The sequence below is a fragment of the Pezoporus flaviventris genome, unplaced genomic scaffold (genome assembly GCF_033815535.1).
Source record: "Pezoporus flaviventris isolate CSIRO_AGI_PZ_B2104156 unplaced genomic scaffold, CSIRO_AGI_Pfla_v1 ptg000025l, whole genome shotgun sequence".
Classification (NCBI taxonomy): domain Eukaryota; kingdom Metazoa; phylum Chordata; class Aves; order Psittaciformes; family Psittacidae; genus Pezoporus; species Pezoporus flaviventris.
The window spans coordinates 31997207-32016512 of NW_026892573.1; the positions used below are offsets into that span (position 1 = coordinate 31997207).

At 46.8% G+C, this 19306-nt stretch overlaps 2 protein-coding genes across 4 annotated transcripts in view; both read left to right on the forward strand.

Annotated features, from left to right (window-relative positions):
* The window catches only part of NARS2 (asparaginyl-tRNA synthetase 2, mitochondrial), a 62429-nt gene extending 50577 nt beyond the window's left edge, over window positions 1-11852 (forward strand). For all 3 annotated transcript variants that reach the window (XM_061458081.1, XM_061458082.1, XM_061458083.1), the window contains 3 exons: window positions 988-1085; window positions 3840-3866; window positions 11052-11852. In XM_061458081.1, coding sequence (XP_061314065.1) covers window positions 988-1085; window positions 3840-3866; window positions 11052-11196 — 270 coding nt within the window. In that variant the 3' untranslated portion in view covers window positions 11197-11852. The remainder of the gene's footprint in view (window positions 1-987; window positions 1086-3839; window positions 3867-11051) is intronic.
* A 2236-nt stretch (window positions 11853-14088) lies between these two features.
* The window catches only part of GAB2 (GRB2 associated binding protein 2), a 101553-nt gene continuing 96335 nt past the window's right edge, over window positions 14089-19306 (forward strand). Inside the window, exon 1 of the mRNA XM_061458077.1 lies at window positions 14089-14969. The gene's annotated coding sequence lies outside the window, so the exon portion shown is untranslated. The remainder of the gene's footprint in view (window positions 14970-19306) is intronic.

Sequence of the window (19306 nt, forward strand, 5' to 3'; positions counted from 1 at the left end):
TTGAATATAAGATATGACCATCAGGTGATCCTCTCCAATCTTTTTCCTGTTGTAGACTAAATCCTTAAAGCAGGAACAACAGGATGGGGAAGATTCAGGAGCTGGATAGTGTTCAGTTTTTGTTTAAGTCCCTTAAGAGAAGTTTGCTGTAGTTTATTTTCCTGGTAAACTTCTGCACTACTGGGTGAAATGCTGACAATTGCATGGCTGTGAGTAGTCCATGATTCTCTTGTTGTCCAAATGTGGCATCCATGTAATCCTCAAACAGCAGATGGGCACAAGAAGTAAGCTCTTTTTTTCACAAGTTTCATGCTTTGAAGGCGTGATTCCCAGTTGAACTGAGACAACTGGAAGCATAGCTTCTGCTGGAAGGAGCAACTACCCCACATTGTACCACTGTGGTACTTCAGTGCTTTAATTCTAGCAGCAGTTCAACTATGGGATAAGCAAAGTATCTCTAGAATACAGAGGAAACTGCCAGCCCAAACCTAACAGCAGAAGTGGTAACCCTGGGACCATTTATCCATTGGTATCATTACCATTAGTGCTGGCTGAAGAAATGGGGGCAGCTGTGGATAAACACAAGTTGCAGCATCAGAGCAGCTTAAACTCTAAGGGAGTCAGGGTTTCAGGAAAGCTGCCAGTGTGTCTTTGCTTCCTTCTGAGTTGTTACTGGGTTCTTTATACCCTGCACAGGCTTGCCTACGCACATAGGTTATCTCCAGAGTGACCTGGTGAGATTCAGTTCATACTGCCTGCTGTAGATGTCCTCAGTCTGGAGCGTCACTGCACTCATTTAGGTTTTCTGCAGACTTACTGATGGTTATCACTGTAAAGTTCCCTCCCAGCCTTCCCCTGTCAACAAGAGACTTTTCAAGCACATGCAAGTACTTTACCTAATTACAAACAACCATCAGTGTCAGCTGTACTTCTGCCATAGACGTATGGCTGTATGGTGTGGCTTAAAGCAGTTTTCTTTCTTTCAAGGTTGCAGCAGTTGATCTCCTGGTGCCAGGAGTAGGGGAGTTGTGTGGAGGCAGCTTGAGAGAGGAGCGACTGCCCTTCCTGGAGTCACGCTTACAGAGGTATGGAAAACCCACAGATGCCAGGAGATGGCCTGACCAAGAGTGTTTCAGCAGCCCTCAGTGGTTGGTAGGACAGGGGCAGAAGGGCAAGTGATGGTATTTAAAGGCAGCCTGGTTTTGTCTTGGAGATAGCTGTTTAACTGAGTAGGTGATCACAAACTGATGAAGTTCTTGTGCTTCTGCTGTAGGTATGCAAACTGCCTCTCTGCTTTAGCTCATCAGAGAACAAGTCTGTTTTATGCTAAGGCAGCAGAATGCCTCAGATGTGCTGGGACTATCTGGATCAGGGTCTGATGTGAGGCATTTCATCTTTTCGCCTTTCCTTCGCAGCTTTTGAGGCTGAGATTGGGTTGCAAAGGTGGAAGCTGTCACGTAGGCAGAGCTTGGATATATTTGTCATCACATTGTGTAACCGAGGACCTGCAATTTTGGTTAGAAGCTTCTCTCACTGTGATGCAGCTGGCCCCAGTGCCATCATTTCAGAGAATATGGTTCTTTACTAATAGCTTTGTGGGAAGCCTGGGACTTGTACTGTGTCATACAGGCTCCTTCCCTGTTGCTTTATTCTGGATGATGTGACTTTAAGTAATTTTGGGCTAAATTCAGTGTCAGAATATCAAAACTGATGTTTAGGTAACAACAATTGACATAATAGATGGAACAATTCTCCATAGACAATTAGTCCCATAGACAATTAATCATGTCATTTTGGGTGACATGGTTTAGTGTGAGGTGTCCCTGCCCATGGCGCAGGGGTTGGAACTGGAGGATCTTAAGGTCCTTTCCAACCCTTACTGTTCTGTGATTCCTTGATTGTTCAAAAGAACTATTCATAGGATCATAGAATGATTTGTGTTGGAAGGATCCTTAAAGCTCATCCAGTTCCAACCCCCTGCCATGGGCAGGGACACCTTCCACTAGCGCAGCTTGCTTCAAGCCCCTGTGTCCAACCTGGCCTTGAACGCTTCCATTTGGACCAGTCATACATTTGTGCAAAGCAGTTCTGGGAGGAGGATTAATCCCAGAGTTACACCATTTACACACTGGGAATGAATTTATAGAATCATAGAATCACAGAAGGTTTGGGTTGGAAAGGACCTTAAGATCATCCAGTTCCACCCCCCCTGCCATGGGCTGGGACACCTCACACTAAACCATGGCACCCAGCGCTCTGACCAGCCTGGCCTTGAACACTGCCAGGGATGGAGCATTCGCAACCTCCCTGGGCAACCCATTCCAGTGCCTCAGCACCTTCACAGTAAAGAACTTCTTATATCCAATCTAAACTTCCCCTGTTTCAGTTTGAACCCATCACCCCTTGTCCTATCACTACAGTCCCTAATGAAGAGTCCCTCCCCAGCATCCCTGTAGGCCCCCTAAATTTGTTGCTTAACTCAGCCACGTGCTCACAAAGAGAGATCTAGTCAATGGAGAAGAGCAAAATCCATTTCAGCATAGCGAATCCAAAAGGCGCAGGGCCATTAAAGTCACCAGACCATTGGCTCTCAGTCTGTAGTATAGGATATTATTCCCTGTGTTTCCTGCTGTTCTCCTTGCAAACTCTGCCAAAGCAGGTATGCTTCAGCTGAAGCAAAGTATGGTGTTGCCTGCTGCACATTTGCACTTGCAGTGTTTGCCAGTGAGATCTGGAATTTACAGCCCTCGAGGTGTGGGGCTGGAGGAAGGGTCTATGTGGAAGTTGAAGCCAGACTTCCTTGTTTGTCAGGGAAGCCATAGGAAGTGTTTCAAGCTGCACGTAGAATCACAGAATGGTTTGAGTTGGAAAGGACCTTAAGACCATTCAATTCCAATCCTCCTGCCATGGGCAGGGACACCTCACACTTGGCATGTCTTGAGTGACCTTTAAGTACCGCTCTGCGTTGAGGATGACCTGGAAAAGTAACACCTCTTTTCACATGTTTTTCCCAGTTTTGAGTACTCAGGAGCTGATCTGCTGAGCCCAAGTAATTTGTTGAAGCTTTTAAATTCTCCTTCTTGCAGACCCAGCATAACTCAGAGAAATAAAGAACAGGAGGATTCTTGTCTCCTTAGTACATGCTTCATACAGTAGCTCTCCGAGTTGTAGTCAGTGACAGCTGCAGTGCACTGGAGATGAGAGAATTGGTCTCTGCTCTCAGGGTTTTCTGTTCATGTTCAGAGAAATAGGAAAAAGCCCAGCTTTGCTCTGGTTCTGCCAAGGCAGGAAAAGGAGAGAGGGTTCACTGGTGGCACCTGGAGAAAAGCCTATTTTATTTAGTAGCTTTACAGAAGTTACACACATTAATAAAGCTGCAGACGTTCAGTGAGTTCGTGCATTATGGGAGGGAAGCCACGTAGCCACACATGTGGAGAGGCTTTGAGTCACTCACAAATGAGGTTTTATTGGCTGCATGTCTTTGTATACTTAATATTCAGGCCTGAACTCTCCAAACATTCAGAAGCAGAGTTTAGTGATACGGTTGAAGTTAAGAGCATGCACAAGTCTTTGCATGAAGCTGGGATCAACCCTGTATGTTGACAAAACAAACTTCATGTTTTAAGAAGCATGGTGGGAACCTGTTCAAGACTGTCTGCTAATTACCAGAACTGCCAGCCACTGAGCATGTCTTCCCTTCATCTCCTGCCTTTCCTTTTTGGACTGAGTTTAATCATCAGAGCCTCCCTTTCCTTGTAGCATTCTCTTCCAGGCAAGTGCTGCTTGTGTGGATCTCTGCTGTTCCTTAACTTACAAGGGCTTTTCTTTTTGTTCCACAGATTAGGACTCGCAGATACCTACCAATGGTAAGACACTGTCTTGGTCTTCAAGCTCTATTTCTTATTTTGAGACTCTTTAAACAACTGTGTTGATCCTGTTCTTGAGGGGACATTTCTTGGCCCGGTTGCCATCGCTGCCAGTCCGAGTGGAACAGGCGGTTCCTTTAAACATCATTTAATCTAATGCTGTTTAGTTTGTCTTCCTGATTTGTCCACTCACAGCACAGGTCATTCCTTTCAGTATTGCATGAAGTGGATTAATTTGCAACCCATAATGATTTTTGATATTAAATCATTAGGCTGTGTTCAGAGTTGAATAGATTCTGACCGCCGTTGCATGAGATAAACAGGTTAGAGAACCACAAGCACTCTGTGACCTTTAGCAGCTCTGTGAATAACTCCCTTTGCAATTGGCAGGGCAGTTGGGTCGAAAACTCTTCCCTAACAAAGCAGTTGAAGCAATTAAAACTGTCCAGCAAAGGAGACAGCTCAACCTTTGAATTAACAAGTTAGCCTATTAAAATGACAGAAGGATCCTAATGTTCCTCTTGACAAGTGTTTATTGGGATGTACTTTGTAATAGCTACTGTGGAGAAGTTTGGATTTAAAAGAGTATATTCAACTAGTCTGCAGTATTTGGATTGCTCATTAGGGAGGCTGCCTTGAAAGAAAGCAGAGTAAGTGTAAGATGCTTCACTCTCCTATTTCCACAGCATGGAATCACTTGGGAGCAGCCCAGTGCGTGACAGACCTTTATGTCATCTGTTTGCAAACAGCACTTCCCTCATCTGAGGGAAGGCTTATCCTGAACTGGGATGATCACTTGTGTGGTTAGATGCTGCGATACAGCCTTAGGAAGCCTGGTGTTCAGTGGAAGAGCCTTCCAGCATGACTAGAATAGCACAGCTCTGCCTCATGCTTCCTGTAAAAGAGAAGATTACAACATTGCCCATCACCCCTTTGCATCACATTCTGGAAACTCTTTCCTTCTGTCAGCTTGTTTTGGAGACTCTTTCCTTCTCTGTTCCCTCCATTCCATTCCATAGGATGCACGTTCCCAGAGAATACTGTTGTTACTCCTTGACATAGTAGGGTCTAATGTGCTAGGGAGGTGCAGGGTAGGAGGACTAATCCTGAATGCTTCTGGACTACAGTCCACACTAAGCCAGAAAACAGGGAGATGGTTTGCCAGCGTCCATCTTTTCAGTGGAGGTGGCAGGAGAGACTGAGATTAATCTCCTCCAATTTAGTGATTGAATTTAGTCTCCAAAGTTGGCTCTCAAACTCCTTGAAGAACAGTTGAGTCATTCCCTTTTCGGTATAATACTTGCTGACTAATAGTGGTCTGCTGTATGAGATGCTATCCCTTTTGATATCCCTTATATATTGCCATATCTCTGTTTCTGCCTGTTTTCTTCTCCCATTAAGCATGAGGATATTGTGGAGGCTGACTTCTAGGGTGGCTTCAGGAGTGTTGTTTGTGCAAGAGTCAGTGGGCAGAGAGGCAGCTGATGATGTGAAATGCTGTTGTGCTTCTGCCCATCCTTATCTTTTAGAAAGCTTTTCAGAAGTAGATAAAGGGACATGGTCAGACTCCTCTGAATCTTCTTCAGTTCCCTGCCTTGTAAACAGGGGACCTGATCCTGTTTGCAGCCTCCTGGTGCCAGCTTAGCACAAGCAATAACGGAGCAGGTACTTTGTAATGAACAACATCGCTAGCATCAGCTTGAACAGCATTTCAGACAGTCTTTCTACATGCAAGGCACCCATTTCCTCACTCTGGTTATCATCATGCACATCAGTGAAGAAGATGGCCTTATGCTGAGCCCTTTACAGCCTAGGTACCTTATATTCTGGTGTAACACGGATAAAGGCACACAGTGGCAGACCAGGTGTTATCTGCTGTCTTACAGTTTATATTACTGTGTTGTTTTGGCCTTGCTCCTGCTGTAGATGGAGAAGATTGAGATGTGTTTGGCTCTTTAATTCCTAGTTTCCTTTAAAGCCAGAGTGTTCTGTTGGGTCCTTATGTGGCAGGGTAGAAAGAAGGAGTTGGACTTCAGGAGCAGCATCACTGGTGAGCCACTTGCAATCCATGGCCAGTGACAGCATTCATGTCGTAGAATCCCAGACTGGTTTGGGTTGAAGGGATCTTAAAGCTCACCCAGTTCCAACCCCTGCCATGGGCAGGGACCCCTTCCACTAGAGCAGCTTGCTCCAAGCCCCTGTGTCCAACCTGGCCTTGAACACTGCCAGGGATGGGGCAGCCACAGCTTCTCTGGGCACCCTGTGCCAGCACCTCAGCACCCTCACAGGGAAGAGCTTCTGCCTAAGAGCTCAGCTCAATCTACCTTTAATGTCCTCCAGAGCCCAGTGAAGATGAGTAGCCCACCACTGTCCTTGGCAGCTTCCTAATCCTATTGCTCCTGCTTTGGGGAGAAACCAGAGCGCTGGGCTGGGCCATACAGATGCAGGCACAAAGTCAGTGCTAAAGCCAGCCAAACCATGCCCAGACCCTCTCATGCCAATGGGAGTGTTTTAGATTGAATGCTTTCTTTGTGGATCCCCCAGAAGTTGTAGCAGAGCCTGAAAAAAAAGCCAGCCTTTAACCCAGGATCAGAGCCTGGTGATGTTTGTCCTGAAACACTCAACAAAATGATCCTGCAAATGGCATTTCAAAGTAGTTTTTCATTAGCCTTTCATTAGCTATTATTTTCCAGTAGGATATAAAACTTCATGCACCACAATATCTTTATTCTTTCAGCTTTCCTTTTTCCCAACCAGCTGCAGAGGCTTCAGTAGAACGAAGGGGGTTACACAAAAGATCAAGATTTGTTTTGAAAGGAGACCGAAGAGAATACACTCTGCTCATGAATGGTCACTAAGAGAGTGTTGATGTTCACAGTGCTTTGCCATGCAGCACAGGAGCTGGCGATGATGATAAAAGGGTATAGGTTTTTAAAAGGATGAAAGGAAATGCTCTTCTAACTTGGCACATAACAAGCTCCTGGAATTCATTGCTGGGGGATGTTGTTGCAGCACATACTTCAGTAAGATTCAAATCTCTGAAGACCTCCAGGTCCAGAATATGAGTTCTGGGGCTAGCTGGGGTCACAGAAACTTATTTCCCCGTGGAAATATGCTCCACAGTCCCCCAGTTGCCAAGGGAGGGCTCAGCTCTCCTCTTAAGTATGAGCTATTAGGAGGAATAGCAAGACTAGTTCATGACTGTGTTTGAGGTGAGAAACATCCAATGTCTGGAGACTGCTGAATGAAGGAAAACCTCAGGGAGCATTTTCTGTCCTAAAGGGAATTTTCTCATCATCTGCAGGCAGTTACTTTTTCTTTCATCTGGGAAGAATGGAAAATTTCTCAATTCTTTTCCTTCTTCTAAGCACAGTCATCAGAAAGGATTCACAGTCTTGATCCTCAGCATGTTTAATTCAATGGACTTTTTCCATTAGCTTTAATGGGTTTTGTTTTGCTCCTTTTGCCAGGATGGCTTCTCCGAGTGCTTTGAGATCTACAGATGAAAGCCCTGGATAAGAAAGGGTAGAATTTATTATTATTGTTCATCTGGAAGAAGCTGAGTTATTTCATCTCCTTAGAATGACTTTATAAACTCTGCTGCCAGCAAAAGGGAGAGGAAAGATGCTGGGCTTAGTCTCAACTGTCTTTGCAAAGGATGAGATATGCTTACAAACGTCATCAGAAATGGTTGTGCTGTTATTTGTGTGACTGGTTTCAGCCAGAGCTGTCACCAGTTCTGCTCAGAACTACTGGGCTGGTACAGATTGATCTGCCAGGGCCAGCACCCACATCCCTCACATTTACGAGGTCTTTCCTGTTTCACAAGTCACCACCACCCTCAGCATCAGATCTGCCCATCATCTTCCTTGTCAAGCCTTGAGAAGCTGCTGAGTGGAGCTCCCCAGGGGCAGTTCCTGTGTATTAATGGAAACTCAAATACTTCTTATGAATCTCTCACTTTTAAGCCTGCTGCACAACTTGGAGTATAGGCATAACTGCACTTTATAGAGCCATAGAATAGTTAGGGTTGGAAAGGACCTTAAGATCACCCAGTTCCAACCCCCCTGCCATGGGCAGGGACACCTCACACTAAACCATGTCGCCCAAGGCTCTGTCCAACCTGGCCTTGAACGCTGCCAGGGACGGAGCATTTACCACTTCTTTGGGCAACCCATTCCAGTGCCTCAGCACCCTCACAGTAAAGAACTTCTTCCTTAAATCTCACCTGAGCTTCCCCTGTTTAAGTTCAGAGTCTAAGTCTGTGTCAGTGCTAGTAGGAAGAATTACGAAGTTCTATGATTTTACAAAGTTTGCTTCTGGTTTTACTACTTGGGCAGTAGAGGGGAAAACCACTGGGGGAAAAAGCACCTGAAGGCTGGATTGAGTGTAATAAATACAGCTTCCCAGATGTTTAACTGCTGCTAATGACCTGCAAAGGAAAACAATATTTCATGGTAAAGTCCCTTCCAGCCCAAACCATGCTATGATTCTATATGCTATAAAAGGCACAGTGTCAAACTGAGCTTGCCAGGGCGATCTCTTGCAGATGTAGAATTTATTGGAGAGTGTTTTATTTTACAAGTAGAGTCGATCAGTGGCATTACTTCATAGAATCATAGAATGGTTTGGGTTGGAAAGGACCTTAAAGCTCATCCAGTTCCAACCCCTGCCATGGGCAGGGACACCTCCCACTCGAGCAGGTTACTCCAAGCCCCTGTGTCCAACGTGGCCTTGAACACTGCCAGGGATGGGGCAGCCACAGCTTCTCTGGGCACCCTGTGCCAGTGCCTCAGCACTCTTACAGGTAAGAGCTTCTGCCTTATATCCAGCCTGAGCTCCCCCTGTTTCAGTTTGAACCCATCACCCCTTGTCCTATCACTCCAGTCCCTGATGAAGAGTCCCTTTCCAACATCCTTGTAGCCCCCCTTCAGATACTGGAAGCTGCTCTGAGGTCTCCACGCATCCTCTCTTCTTCCGGCTGAACAGCCCCAACTTTCTCAGCCTGTCTTCATACTTCCACCTCACTCTTAAAATGTAGTCTTCAAGGCAACAAAATTCTGACATCCAAGCAAGTATGCTTAAATAGATGTATATTTAAGCCATACAATAATGTATGTTTTACATATTAATATATATACACACAAATATACTTCTTTTCCTCACAGTTCATTAGCAGCAGTTAAAACCTGGGAAGCCATTTACTGCAATCAATCCAATCTTCAATTTTTCCACAGTGTTTCTCCCTCTCTACTCCACTGCCTAAGTAGTAAAACATATATTTGCATTTATATTACAGTGTACTTGATTTCTCTTTCTTTAAACTGGGATGATTAAATACACACAAAGATTAGAAGCATGTAACGCATCTGGAGTCACTCAATCCTTTTTATAGGGCATTCATATAAAGAATAACTTTGTGGCCACAGCAAGCTCAGAAGTGGCCCCATAAATCAATAGAACCACTGAGATGTTTTTCACTCCTATTAAAATAAAACTGTTGGTGACAATTTATAGCTGCAAATATAGTTCACAGCAGTCACAGTCCAGCTGGGAAATGGGGAACTCTAAAGAATCATAGAATCATAGAATAGTTAGGGTTGGAAAGGACCTTAAGATCATCCAGTTCCAACCCCCCTGCCATGGGCAGGGACACCTCACACTAAACCATGGCACCCAAGGCTCTGTCCAGCCTGGTCTTGAACACTGCGAGAGATGGAGCATTCACCACTTTGGGCACCCTATGCCAGTGCCTCAGTACCTTCACAGTAAAGAACTTCTTCCTTATATCCAACCTGAACTTCCCCTGTTTCAGTTTGAACCCATCACCCCTTGTCCTATCACTACAGTCCCTGATGAAGAGTCCCTCTCCAGCATCCTTGTAGCCCCTTTCAGGCACTGGAAGCTGCTCTGATATCTCCACGCAGGCTTTTCTTCTCCAGAGAAGAACCATCATAGTCTTGTTGACACCTATATAGTTGGAATATCTGCTTCCAAATGTTTTCTGAGTTTCCTGTGCTGTTCAGATGCTGTTCTCCAATATGAAATGTCTTGTTCCAGGTCTCATTTTGTGGAGAAGATACGTCCAAGATTTTTTGCTGACTTACTGTGGAAATAAATGACTCGATCCGTAAGAGTGATTAGGGAAAAAGCAACAAAACCCCATTGTAATTACCTTAAGAGACAAAAGGAGATCTGAAGGGGGGACAGCAAGACCTGTTTAGTCTTCTGAGAAATTACTGGAAATGACTTTGACTATTAAAAAGAAGACAGAAAAAGACTAGCGTAAGGCAGATTTCCACACCAGCATGGCAAGAGCTAAAGAAACCCAAGCAGGCAACTCCCATCTGCAACAACGGAAATGTTTTGTGATTCTACAGGAACTGGGGTTTGTGCCTCTGCTGGGAGTATTTTAGATCCTAAAACTTACCAAGATGCTTTCAATATGAGCAGAGCTGTTCTTTGTACCCAAATCATAAAATCATAGTTAGGGTTGGAAAGGACCTTAAGATCCCCCAGTCCCAACTCCCTGCCATGGGCAGGGACACCTCACACTAAACCATGGCACCCAAGGCTCTGTCCAACGTGGCCTTGAACACCACCAGGGATGGAGCATTCACAAGTGAGTTCTTGCTCCTAACCAAGACAGGCTCCAGTGTATTAGCAAAGCGTAGCTGGGCTGCTTTAACTGTGTTTGCACTTAGGGCTTCTGCTAACACAGTTCTGCCTGTCAGGGAGCTGCTCCTCTTCACATCCCTGATCGCCACCACCTGTGCTGGCAGAAATCCACAGTGATCAGAGGAAGTGATGAGGATGAAAAGCAAAACCCACAATAAAAAGCTCACTCTGATTACATAGAATCACAGAATGATTTGGGTTGGAAAGGACCTCAAGATCATCCAGTTCCAACGCCCTGTCATGGGCAGGGACACCTCACACTAAACCATGGCACCCAAGGCTCTGTCCAACCTGGCCTTGAACACTGCCGGGGATGGAGCATTCACCACTTCTCTGGGCAGCCCATTCCAGTGCCTCAGCACCCTCACATTAAGAACTTTTTCCTTATATCTAATCTGAATCTCCTGTTTCAGTTTAAACCCATCACCCCTTGTCCTATCACTACAGTCCCTGGTGAAGAGCCCCTCTCCAGCAGGCTGCAAATGTAACTGTGTGTTTAAATTACAGGTATCTAGACCTCCGCAAGTTCGGCTCAGTTCCCCACGGAGGCTTCGGCATGGGCTTTGAACGCTACCTGCAGTACATCCTGGGAGTGGACAACATCAAAGATGTCATTCCTTTCCCCAGGTTTTCTCACTCCTGTCTCCTGTAGCGCTTGACTCACGTGGAGAAAACTGCTGGTGTGCTAAATGGGTATAACATGGCAAGGTATGACAAAGTGTGGGTTAGTGGGAAATCAAGGTCATTTTTGTATCAGTGCAACTCTTGGTCCCTGTAATAAAGGCTTATTGAAAAGAATAGGTGTTCTGGTAAGATTATGGAAGCACGTTTGATAGCGGTTTGTGTCCTCAGTGTGCTTCAGGAGTGTTAATAAATCCCATTTAACTAAAGGGTTAAGATACTCATGAGACCAGTACAAGCCATGGGAGTACTGGATAAGCGTTGTTGGGAGTAGTGAGGGTTTTATGTGAAATACTAATAAAGAGGTGTGACCTAAAATGGCCTGGGAGCCAGGAATGCTGTGAGGCTGTAACAGGCATTCATTAAATGCCTGAACGGTGCTTTGAAGATTGAGTGCTATAAAATTGGGAAGTATTGCCATGGCTGTGATGCACTTGCTCTTGCGAAACGGCTACTGTAAAGCATGAATGTCCCCACCCCGAGTTGAAAGCAGATATTGTTTACCTTGGAAGAATCAGCCAAATCTAGCAAGGAAAAACACCACATTGGAACCACTGGAGTGAATTAGGTGAATGATGTCTGAGTTTGTGAATCATCAATAAAGATGTACGCTGGGTTGTTTTGTAACTCTGCATGGTTTCTTCTCTTTTAAAACCATAGCACTTGGCATCATAGTGTTCTCTCCATTGTCTTGGGTAGATGTTTCCTTTCAGTATACCCGAAGTAGTTACCCAGCTTCTGCAGGAGGTATCTGTTTTCTGTCCCTGAGACAGCCCATGTCCATGGCACAAAGAAATAGTTATATGAGAGTTCATTCATCTCTCCAGAGCCAGTTTGCAATTTATTGGTGTTTTTCTTGTTGCTCTGGTTTTTTATTGTGGTTATTGAGAAAACCTCTTGTGTGCTCATCAGACCAAGAAGTTCTGTCTGTATTTGGAAACAACCAGCATATGCTCCCAAGCATTGCATATGTATTAAGTAATTGCTTATCACCCTAGGATCTGAACTCCTTGCCGTCTGTAATGGCTTTATTCTCTCAGCTTCCCTGCCAGGTAAAGAAATACTCATTTCTGTTTTGAAGACAGGATTATGGGGACATCAAGTGACTTGCCGAAGGCAATTGGAAACCAGTGGTTTATTTGGGACTTAAACTGAGGGTTTCCAGCATCCTTCTTCCCTTCCAAATTATCACAACCCAACACATGGACATTTACATAGTGCTTACCGCTCTGGAGCCCAAGCCTGCTGCAGTATAAACAATATATAGAAAGAAAAAGCAAGGTGACAGCTTTGTTGCTAATGAACGTTAGCAATGTGCTGTGTAAATTGGCACATACAACGTGAAGTGGCTGCAGAGCAGCCTTGAAGACTTCTTTTCCAAGTAGATGAAAGAGATTGAAAAGGGGTAATCAACAAGCATTGCGCTGGTGATGCTGCAGTCACAGTTCTCTTGAGTAAGGCTGGATAATACTGCACCTGGAGTGCCTAAAAATACATATTTATGTCATGTGGCACCTGCCACGTTTCAGTTTGGTCCATGGCTGGGGCTTTTGAGTGATGTGATCCTGCAGACAACATCACCACAAGGTCATTACTGTGGGGTGGTTGTTGCATGCACTGGGGTAACCCCTGCATGTCGAGATTGGGTCTGTATGTCCTCTGTCTGCTTGATCAGGCAGGTGTTAACTGTGCATGTGCTGGTTTGTGTTGCCTGGTACGGTTCATAGAATCATAGAATGGTTTGGGTTGGAAGGATCCTTAAAGCTCATCCACTTCCAACCCCCTGCCACGGACAGGGACCCCTTCCCCTAGAGCAGCTTGCTCCAAGCCCCTGTGTCCAACCTGGCCTTGAACACTGCCAGGGATGGGGCAGCCACAGCTTCTCTGGGCACCCTGTGCCAGCGCCTCAGCACCCTCACAGGGAAGAGCTTCTGCCTAAGAGCTCAGCTCAGTCTCCCCTCGGGCAGGTTAAAGCCATTCCCCTTGGCCTGTCCCTACAGGCCCTTGTCCCAAGCCCCTCTCCAGCTTTCCTGCAGCCCCTTTAGGCACTGGAGCTGCTCTAAGGTCTCCCCTTAAGGAACCTTCTCCAGGCTGAACTCCAGGCTGAGCTGGTAAGTCTGGTTCCACAAAACAGTTCAAGCACCTGCCTTCCCTTTGCAACCATTGAGTTCCTACATCAGACACCCAAGTGTCTTCCTGCATTTGGACCATCTCTCCCTTTAATGCATTGTCTTAAATGTTGTTGCCTTTATGTTTTGGAATTACTTCTCTCAGCAGAAAGATGTGGAAGGAGTACAGCTGCCAAACAGCCCCTTCCACACTGTGTGTGATGAGCCAGTGTCCTCACTGAGATCCTTAGTCACTGCTTCTGCCACAGTTGCTGTAAATGAGAGTGCTTGAACTGGAAGCCCATCTCTGAAAACAGTGGATGGATGGCAAATCCATCCCCTGCTCACTCTGCTCTCATCCCCACTGCAGCTCTGGGCTGGCAGTGCTGGGTTTGGCATCAGCAGGAGGTTGTTGATCCCGCTGTCAGATGCCAGGTCTGATGGGCAGGGTGGGGCTAACCAAGGACAAGTGAAAAACAAGGTGTAGAGAAGACAATTGAAGGTGCCAGAACATCTTAGGACAATGTGTCATGAGTCACAAGTCACAGGGAAGGATGGCAGGGCTGTTTCAAACAGTGGTTGTTAGGCCCCGATAGGAGGTGGCAGCTTGCAAGAACCAAGAACTGCTATAATCCACCCTTCATTCTTTGCCTTGATAAGAGGTCACTGCAGGACAGGAGTAGGTTGAACCTTTGATTTGTAGGTGGTAGGTTTATGAGGGTATATGGTAAGAAAGATGGAGCAAGGATGCACTGTGAGTGATTCTTCATGTGTTTCCAACTAGGTGTCCAAGAGGAGCAGTCTCCCCCATCTTCTACATGTATTTCTGTTTCATTCAAAGGTATTTGGTGAGTTGGAGATCCGACGGACAGGGTTGAGCTAAGGGGACATTGTCCTTGGGTCTAAGAGCTCATCCGAAAAGAACTACCCCATATAATATGGCAGAATAAGCAGGAGGAGAGCAGGGTTGTCCCCAGAACTAACCAAAGGAACATTCAGGCTCTGAAGGGAGAAGAAAGGGTTGTCCAGTCTTGAAAACAGCCTTAAACATGCCTTGTTTTTCCTAGTGATGGGAGAGGCTGAGGTCCACGTGTGTGATGATATTGCTTAGGGTTCATACTGAGACTGTTGCTCCTGTGAGAAGCCTGATATCTGGGTACTCAGCAAGGGTGGGAGCTGCTCTCTCCCTCCAGGCTGGCATTGTTCGCCTCGGGCTATGTATATACAACAGGGGCTGGTATTGCCAAGGAATGCGACGTGTTTTCCCTGGGATTTCCATGTGGAATGTCATGTATTTCCTTCGGATCTCCTCTCCCGGAATGAAGCGGAAGTGAATGTGGAGGGAGAGGGGAGGTCACTGCTCTTGGACCTGTAGGCAGGGGAACACACTGCGAATTGCTCAGATTGAAGCAGGTTTCTGTGCTACCTCTTCTCTTAGAGCCTGCACTGTGGGAAAGGCTGAAGCCACATCAAAACTGACACTTCCTCAAATAAAAAGCCATTATTCTTTGCACATGGGAATCCTCTCTTAGCCTGAACATCCAGTGCAGTGCCTTACACTGGGGTGTTCTCAGTGTGGTACGCGGTCAGCTCTCCAGCCCAGGTAACCAGCACGGCCTCTTCCAGCATCCCTTTGGTGAGTATCTCCTCAAGTTCCAGTTCCTCAAAGCCTCTTTGCAGGTTTATCCTCAGTGTGAGCATCAGAGGAAAGAATCAGCATCACTGATTACCGCATCTGTGGCTTTGCAACGTTAGGACAGAGGGATGGGAGAGCAGCACCGCTGGGAACAAAAGAGCAATCCCATCAACTTTGCATAACCAAATGCCAGCCTCTCAGGAGAGTGTTTAGAGGGAAAACCTTTGTTTTCACTTCAAGAGTATCAGATAATCCCTTCACTTAATATCCTTATGCTCAGGATCAAAGCATCCCAAAGTCCTCTGGTTTTAATTAAAAGAGTACTACCTGCAGATCTAACACCGTGTCTCGGTCTTCCCGTTTTTAAATCCACAGGAGAGCAAACGCGTGCTCTGAAGCTAATAACAGAGATTGCTCTTCTCTCCCTTATGATTTACGTTGCAGTGTTTGGATCTTGGACGGTCGCACCAGCTTCTGTAGGAGCACAGACAAAAAGATGCATCTCTTGGCCAAATGTTAAGAAGCCAACAGAGCAGCGCAGGGATTTTAGCTGGATTACCTGCCTTTGGGAAAAGGTGAAAGCAGCAAGGTGCCCAGCTCAGCACTCCTCCCTCCAGTTTCTTTGGTATTTCTAAAGCATCCCTTGCTTGAGGGAATGCCAAGGCGCTGATGGGAAATGTTCAGTTTTGCTTGCTGGACTCATATTGATTGTTTTGGAAGTAGTTTATAGATGTGTTTTGCTTCGGGGGGGGGAGAGAAGCCACTAATTTGCCAAGAAACACTTTGCTCATTGTTTCCATTAAATGTGTGTATAGAGATAAAGGTGGCTTTGCTGCTGCTGAATGCAATAGCAGCCGTTCTTGCTGTTGTTTTCACCTCTGCCTTGTGCTTAGGGTGAATTGGGAGATGGGTCCAAAAGGAGAAATAAGAAAGAGCTGGCATGAAGATTGTCCAAGTTCTCATTCCACAGATCTAACCAATGCTTCCAAAGCCACAGAAATGGGGGTCTTGGGGTTGAATTTATTGTCTCCTCTTACTGTTTGTGGCAGAGTCGTGACCTTCAGAAGGATTGTAAAGTTCTACTTTATGGTCCTGCCGATAAAGAGACGTATGTAATTTACTACAGGAGTCCTTACAGACTTGGCTAACAACAAGTTTGACCCAAAGTTCAAAGAAATTATGGCTCCCGTTGTTTTATTGCTGCTGTGAAACGTGTTATTATCTGTCCTGCAGCTGTGGCTCTGTGCGCTGCACAAGGTGTTCGGCAAAGATGCTGGAAAGGGAGAGCTTTCACGTGAAGGGCAAGAGTAGGGCAAGACTGTGTGGCCATTTAAAGGGTGGGTTGGACACAGGGGCTTGGAGCAAGCTGCTCTAATGGAAGGTGTCCCTGCCCATGGCAGGGGGTTGGAAGTGGATGAGCTTTTAAGGTCACTTCCAACCCAGACCAGTCTGGAGTTATGGTTGAAACGTGGATGAAATGACTGCAGAATCTGTGCTTCTCTTACTGCTGACACTGTTTTACTGCAGGAAATTGAGGCATGGGGCAATTAAGCTGCTTGCCCAAGGTACTGAAAGATGTGGCAGAACCCGCTACAGGTTGGGTGGAGAAGTGATTCAGGGCAGCCCTGAGGAGAAGGACTTGGGGTGCTGGGTGAGGAGAAGCTCCCCGTGACCCGGCTTCAGTGTGCGCTTGAGCCCAGAACCCCCCCGTGTGCTGGGCATGAGCAGCAGCTCAGGGAGGGGATCCTGCCCCTCTGCTGTGTGAAGGGGAGACCCCACACCTGGAGCATTGTGTGCAGTTCTGGTGTCCTCAACATAAAAACGACATGGAGCTGTTGGAACAAGTCCAGAGGAGGCCACGAGGATGATCAGGGGCTGGAGCAGCTCCTGTATGAAGACAGGCTGAGGAAGTTGGGGCTGTTGAGCCTGGAGAAGAGAAGCTGCGTGGAGACCTCAGAGCAGCTTCCAGTGTCTGAAGGGGACTACAAGGATGCGGGAGAGGGACTCTTCATTAGGGACTGTAGTGATAGGACAAGGGGTAACGGGTTCAAACTGAAACGGGAAGTTCAGGTTGGAGATAATGAAGAAGTTTGTTATTGTGAGGGTGCTGAGGCGCTGGCACAGGGTGCCCAGAGAAGCTGTGGCTGCCCCATCCCTGGCAGTGTTCAAGGCCAGGTTGGACACAGGGGCTTGGAGCAAGCTGCTCTAGTGGAAGGGGTCCCTGCCCGTGGCAGGGGTTGGAGCTGGATGAGCTTTAAGGTCCCTTCCAACCCAAACCAGGCTGGGATTCTGGGATTCTATGAACTGACCCAAATCATCCAACTCCTTCCTCATCACCTCCCCACAGGACTTCCCTCTGTTTGCCTTTGGGTGCGCTGCCAGACCAGGAGCCAGGCAGGATGTTTGCAAGTGCTCCGCGTTCAAATGCATTTTTGGCATTTCTAAGCTCCTAGACTGTGCTTCAGTGATTTTTATCTCTCCCACATGTCCCGAGGCCCTTCGGAGGCAGCACTCCTGCTGTTTAGCTTCAGTACTCCTACAATTGATTTTTTTATTCCTGAATAATTCGAGGCAGCCAAGAGAGCACGTGTTTAATTCTCTTTGCAAAGCCTGATCTTCCTTTTGCTCCTCACCAATAGCTCTTTATCTTTCTGCCTTCAGCAGGTTAATGTGCTGACACCTGTGTGCGCTGTAAGAGCAATGGTCTCAAGGTTCAGAAGGCACTGATCATGCAAAATGCACAGAAGAAATCAGTGTGGTCTGGGAGGTGGCCTCAGTACACAAGGCTCAGGGGGGACCTGATCACTCCCTACAAGTGCCTGAGAGGAGGATGGAGCCAGGAGGGGCTGGGCTCTGCTCCCAAGGAGCAAGGGATGGGACAAGAGGAAACGGCCTCAAGCTGCACCAGGGCAGGTTTAGATGGAGCTGAGGAACAATTCCTGCCCCAGAGGGTGCTCAGGCATTGGAACAGGCTGCCCAGGGCAGGGCTGCAGTCACCGTCCCTGCAAGTGTTCACACCCCATGGAGACGAGGCCTCAGTGCCATGGGGCAGTGGTGGCCTTGGCAGTGCTGGGAATGGTTGGACTGGATGAGCTTAAAGGGCTTTTCCAACCTGGTTGATTCCATGATTCTATAAGCTTCTGTGTCACATTATTATCTACTCTCTGCCATGACTTCTATAAGAGCCAGATTTCCATCCACAAGGAGAAATAGTTGTATTTCATAGGCACAACAGTTTTGTAATAATGCTTTTATGGTGTCTTTCCCACCAAAGTGATTTTTGAGCATTAACTCAGTGCTGCCTTTGTGGCCCCTTGGAGATCCTGGGCTCCAAGCGCTCAGTGCTGTGATGAAGCTGTGTGAAGCAGGCTTGTGATCCATACTTGGCTGAGACACACATCTCCTGTTTTCTGCCTGTTGGTGAAGGCATGGCCACAGGCTGCCCATCCACGCATGAGGCAGCCAGACACACACCATAGACAGCTTCCAGGCCTACTGACCTCTGTGTTGGTGCTGCCAGGGCTGTTCACATAGCTGGGATGCTCCAGGTGGAAAGTCAGCAACAAAGGGAGGTTTAGCAGAGGCTATGGAGAGAAGCATGAGAGGATCAGGGATGGATTTCCAGGCTCCCCTGCCTGAGTCAGGAGCAGGTTTCTCCCATTTCTGCCCTGAGCAATGGCAATCAGTGCTCAGTCAATAGCCAGTTTGCATCTCTAGAGATGCAGCTGTGAGCACTTGCCTTCTGCAGCCATGCTGGCATCGCTTTGCCTTGTCGTGGCAGGTTCAAGTCACACAATGGCATCTCCATGAAGCACTTGAAGTGACCTCTGTGGTTGTTTAGTGTCAATAAATCACTGTGTACGTCCAGGCTTGCCCAGCAGCGTGTGCACAGTGTCAGAGGTGTGAGAAGGGGCTCCGTGCAGCAGCTGAAGTGCTGGGCAGGGTGTGCTATAGGTGCCTGTGTGTACACAGGCATTGGGTGCTGCTTTCCCAGGTCACCCTGCACGTCTGAACCTTGCCACCCGCAGAACCCGAATCACCATGCACATCACATCCAAAGGCCTGGTTTCTGCAGTGATTTCAGTCTTCCAATCCCATTCTTATTAATGGTATTAGTAAATTACTAGTGTTTAGGGTGATTTAGGAAGTTAGGTTCAAGATTTAGGGTTCAAGTATTTAAAGGATTTCATGAGCCTCTTTCTTAACAAACTTGATGGGTGACTTGCTGGGCAGGATTGCATTGTGTCATACAATCACAGAACCAACCAGGCTGGGAAAGCCCTTTAAGCTCATCCAGTCCAACCATTCCCCAGCACTGCCAAGGCCACCACTGCCCC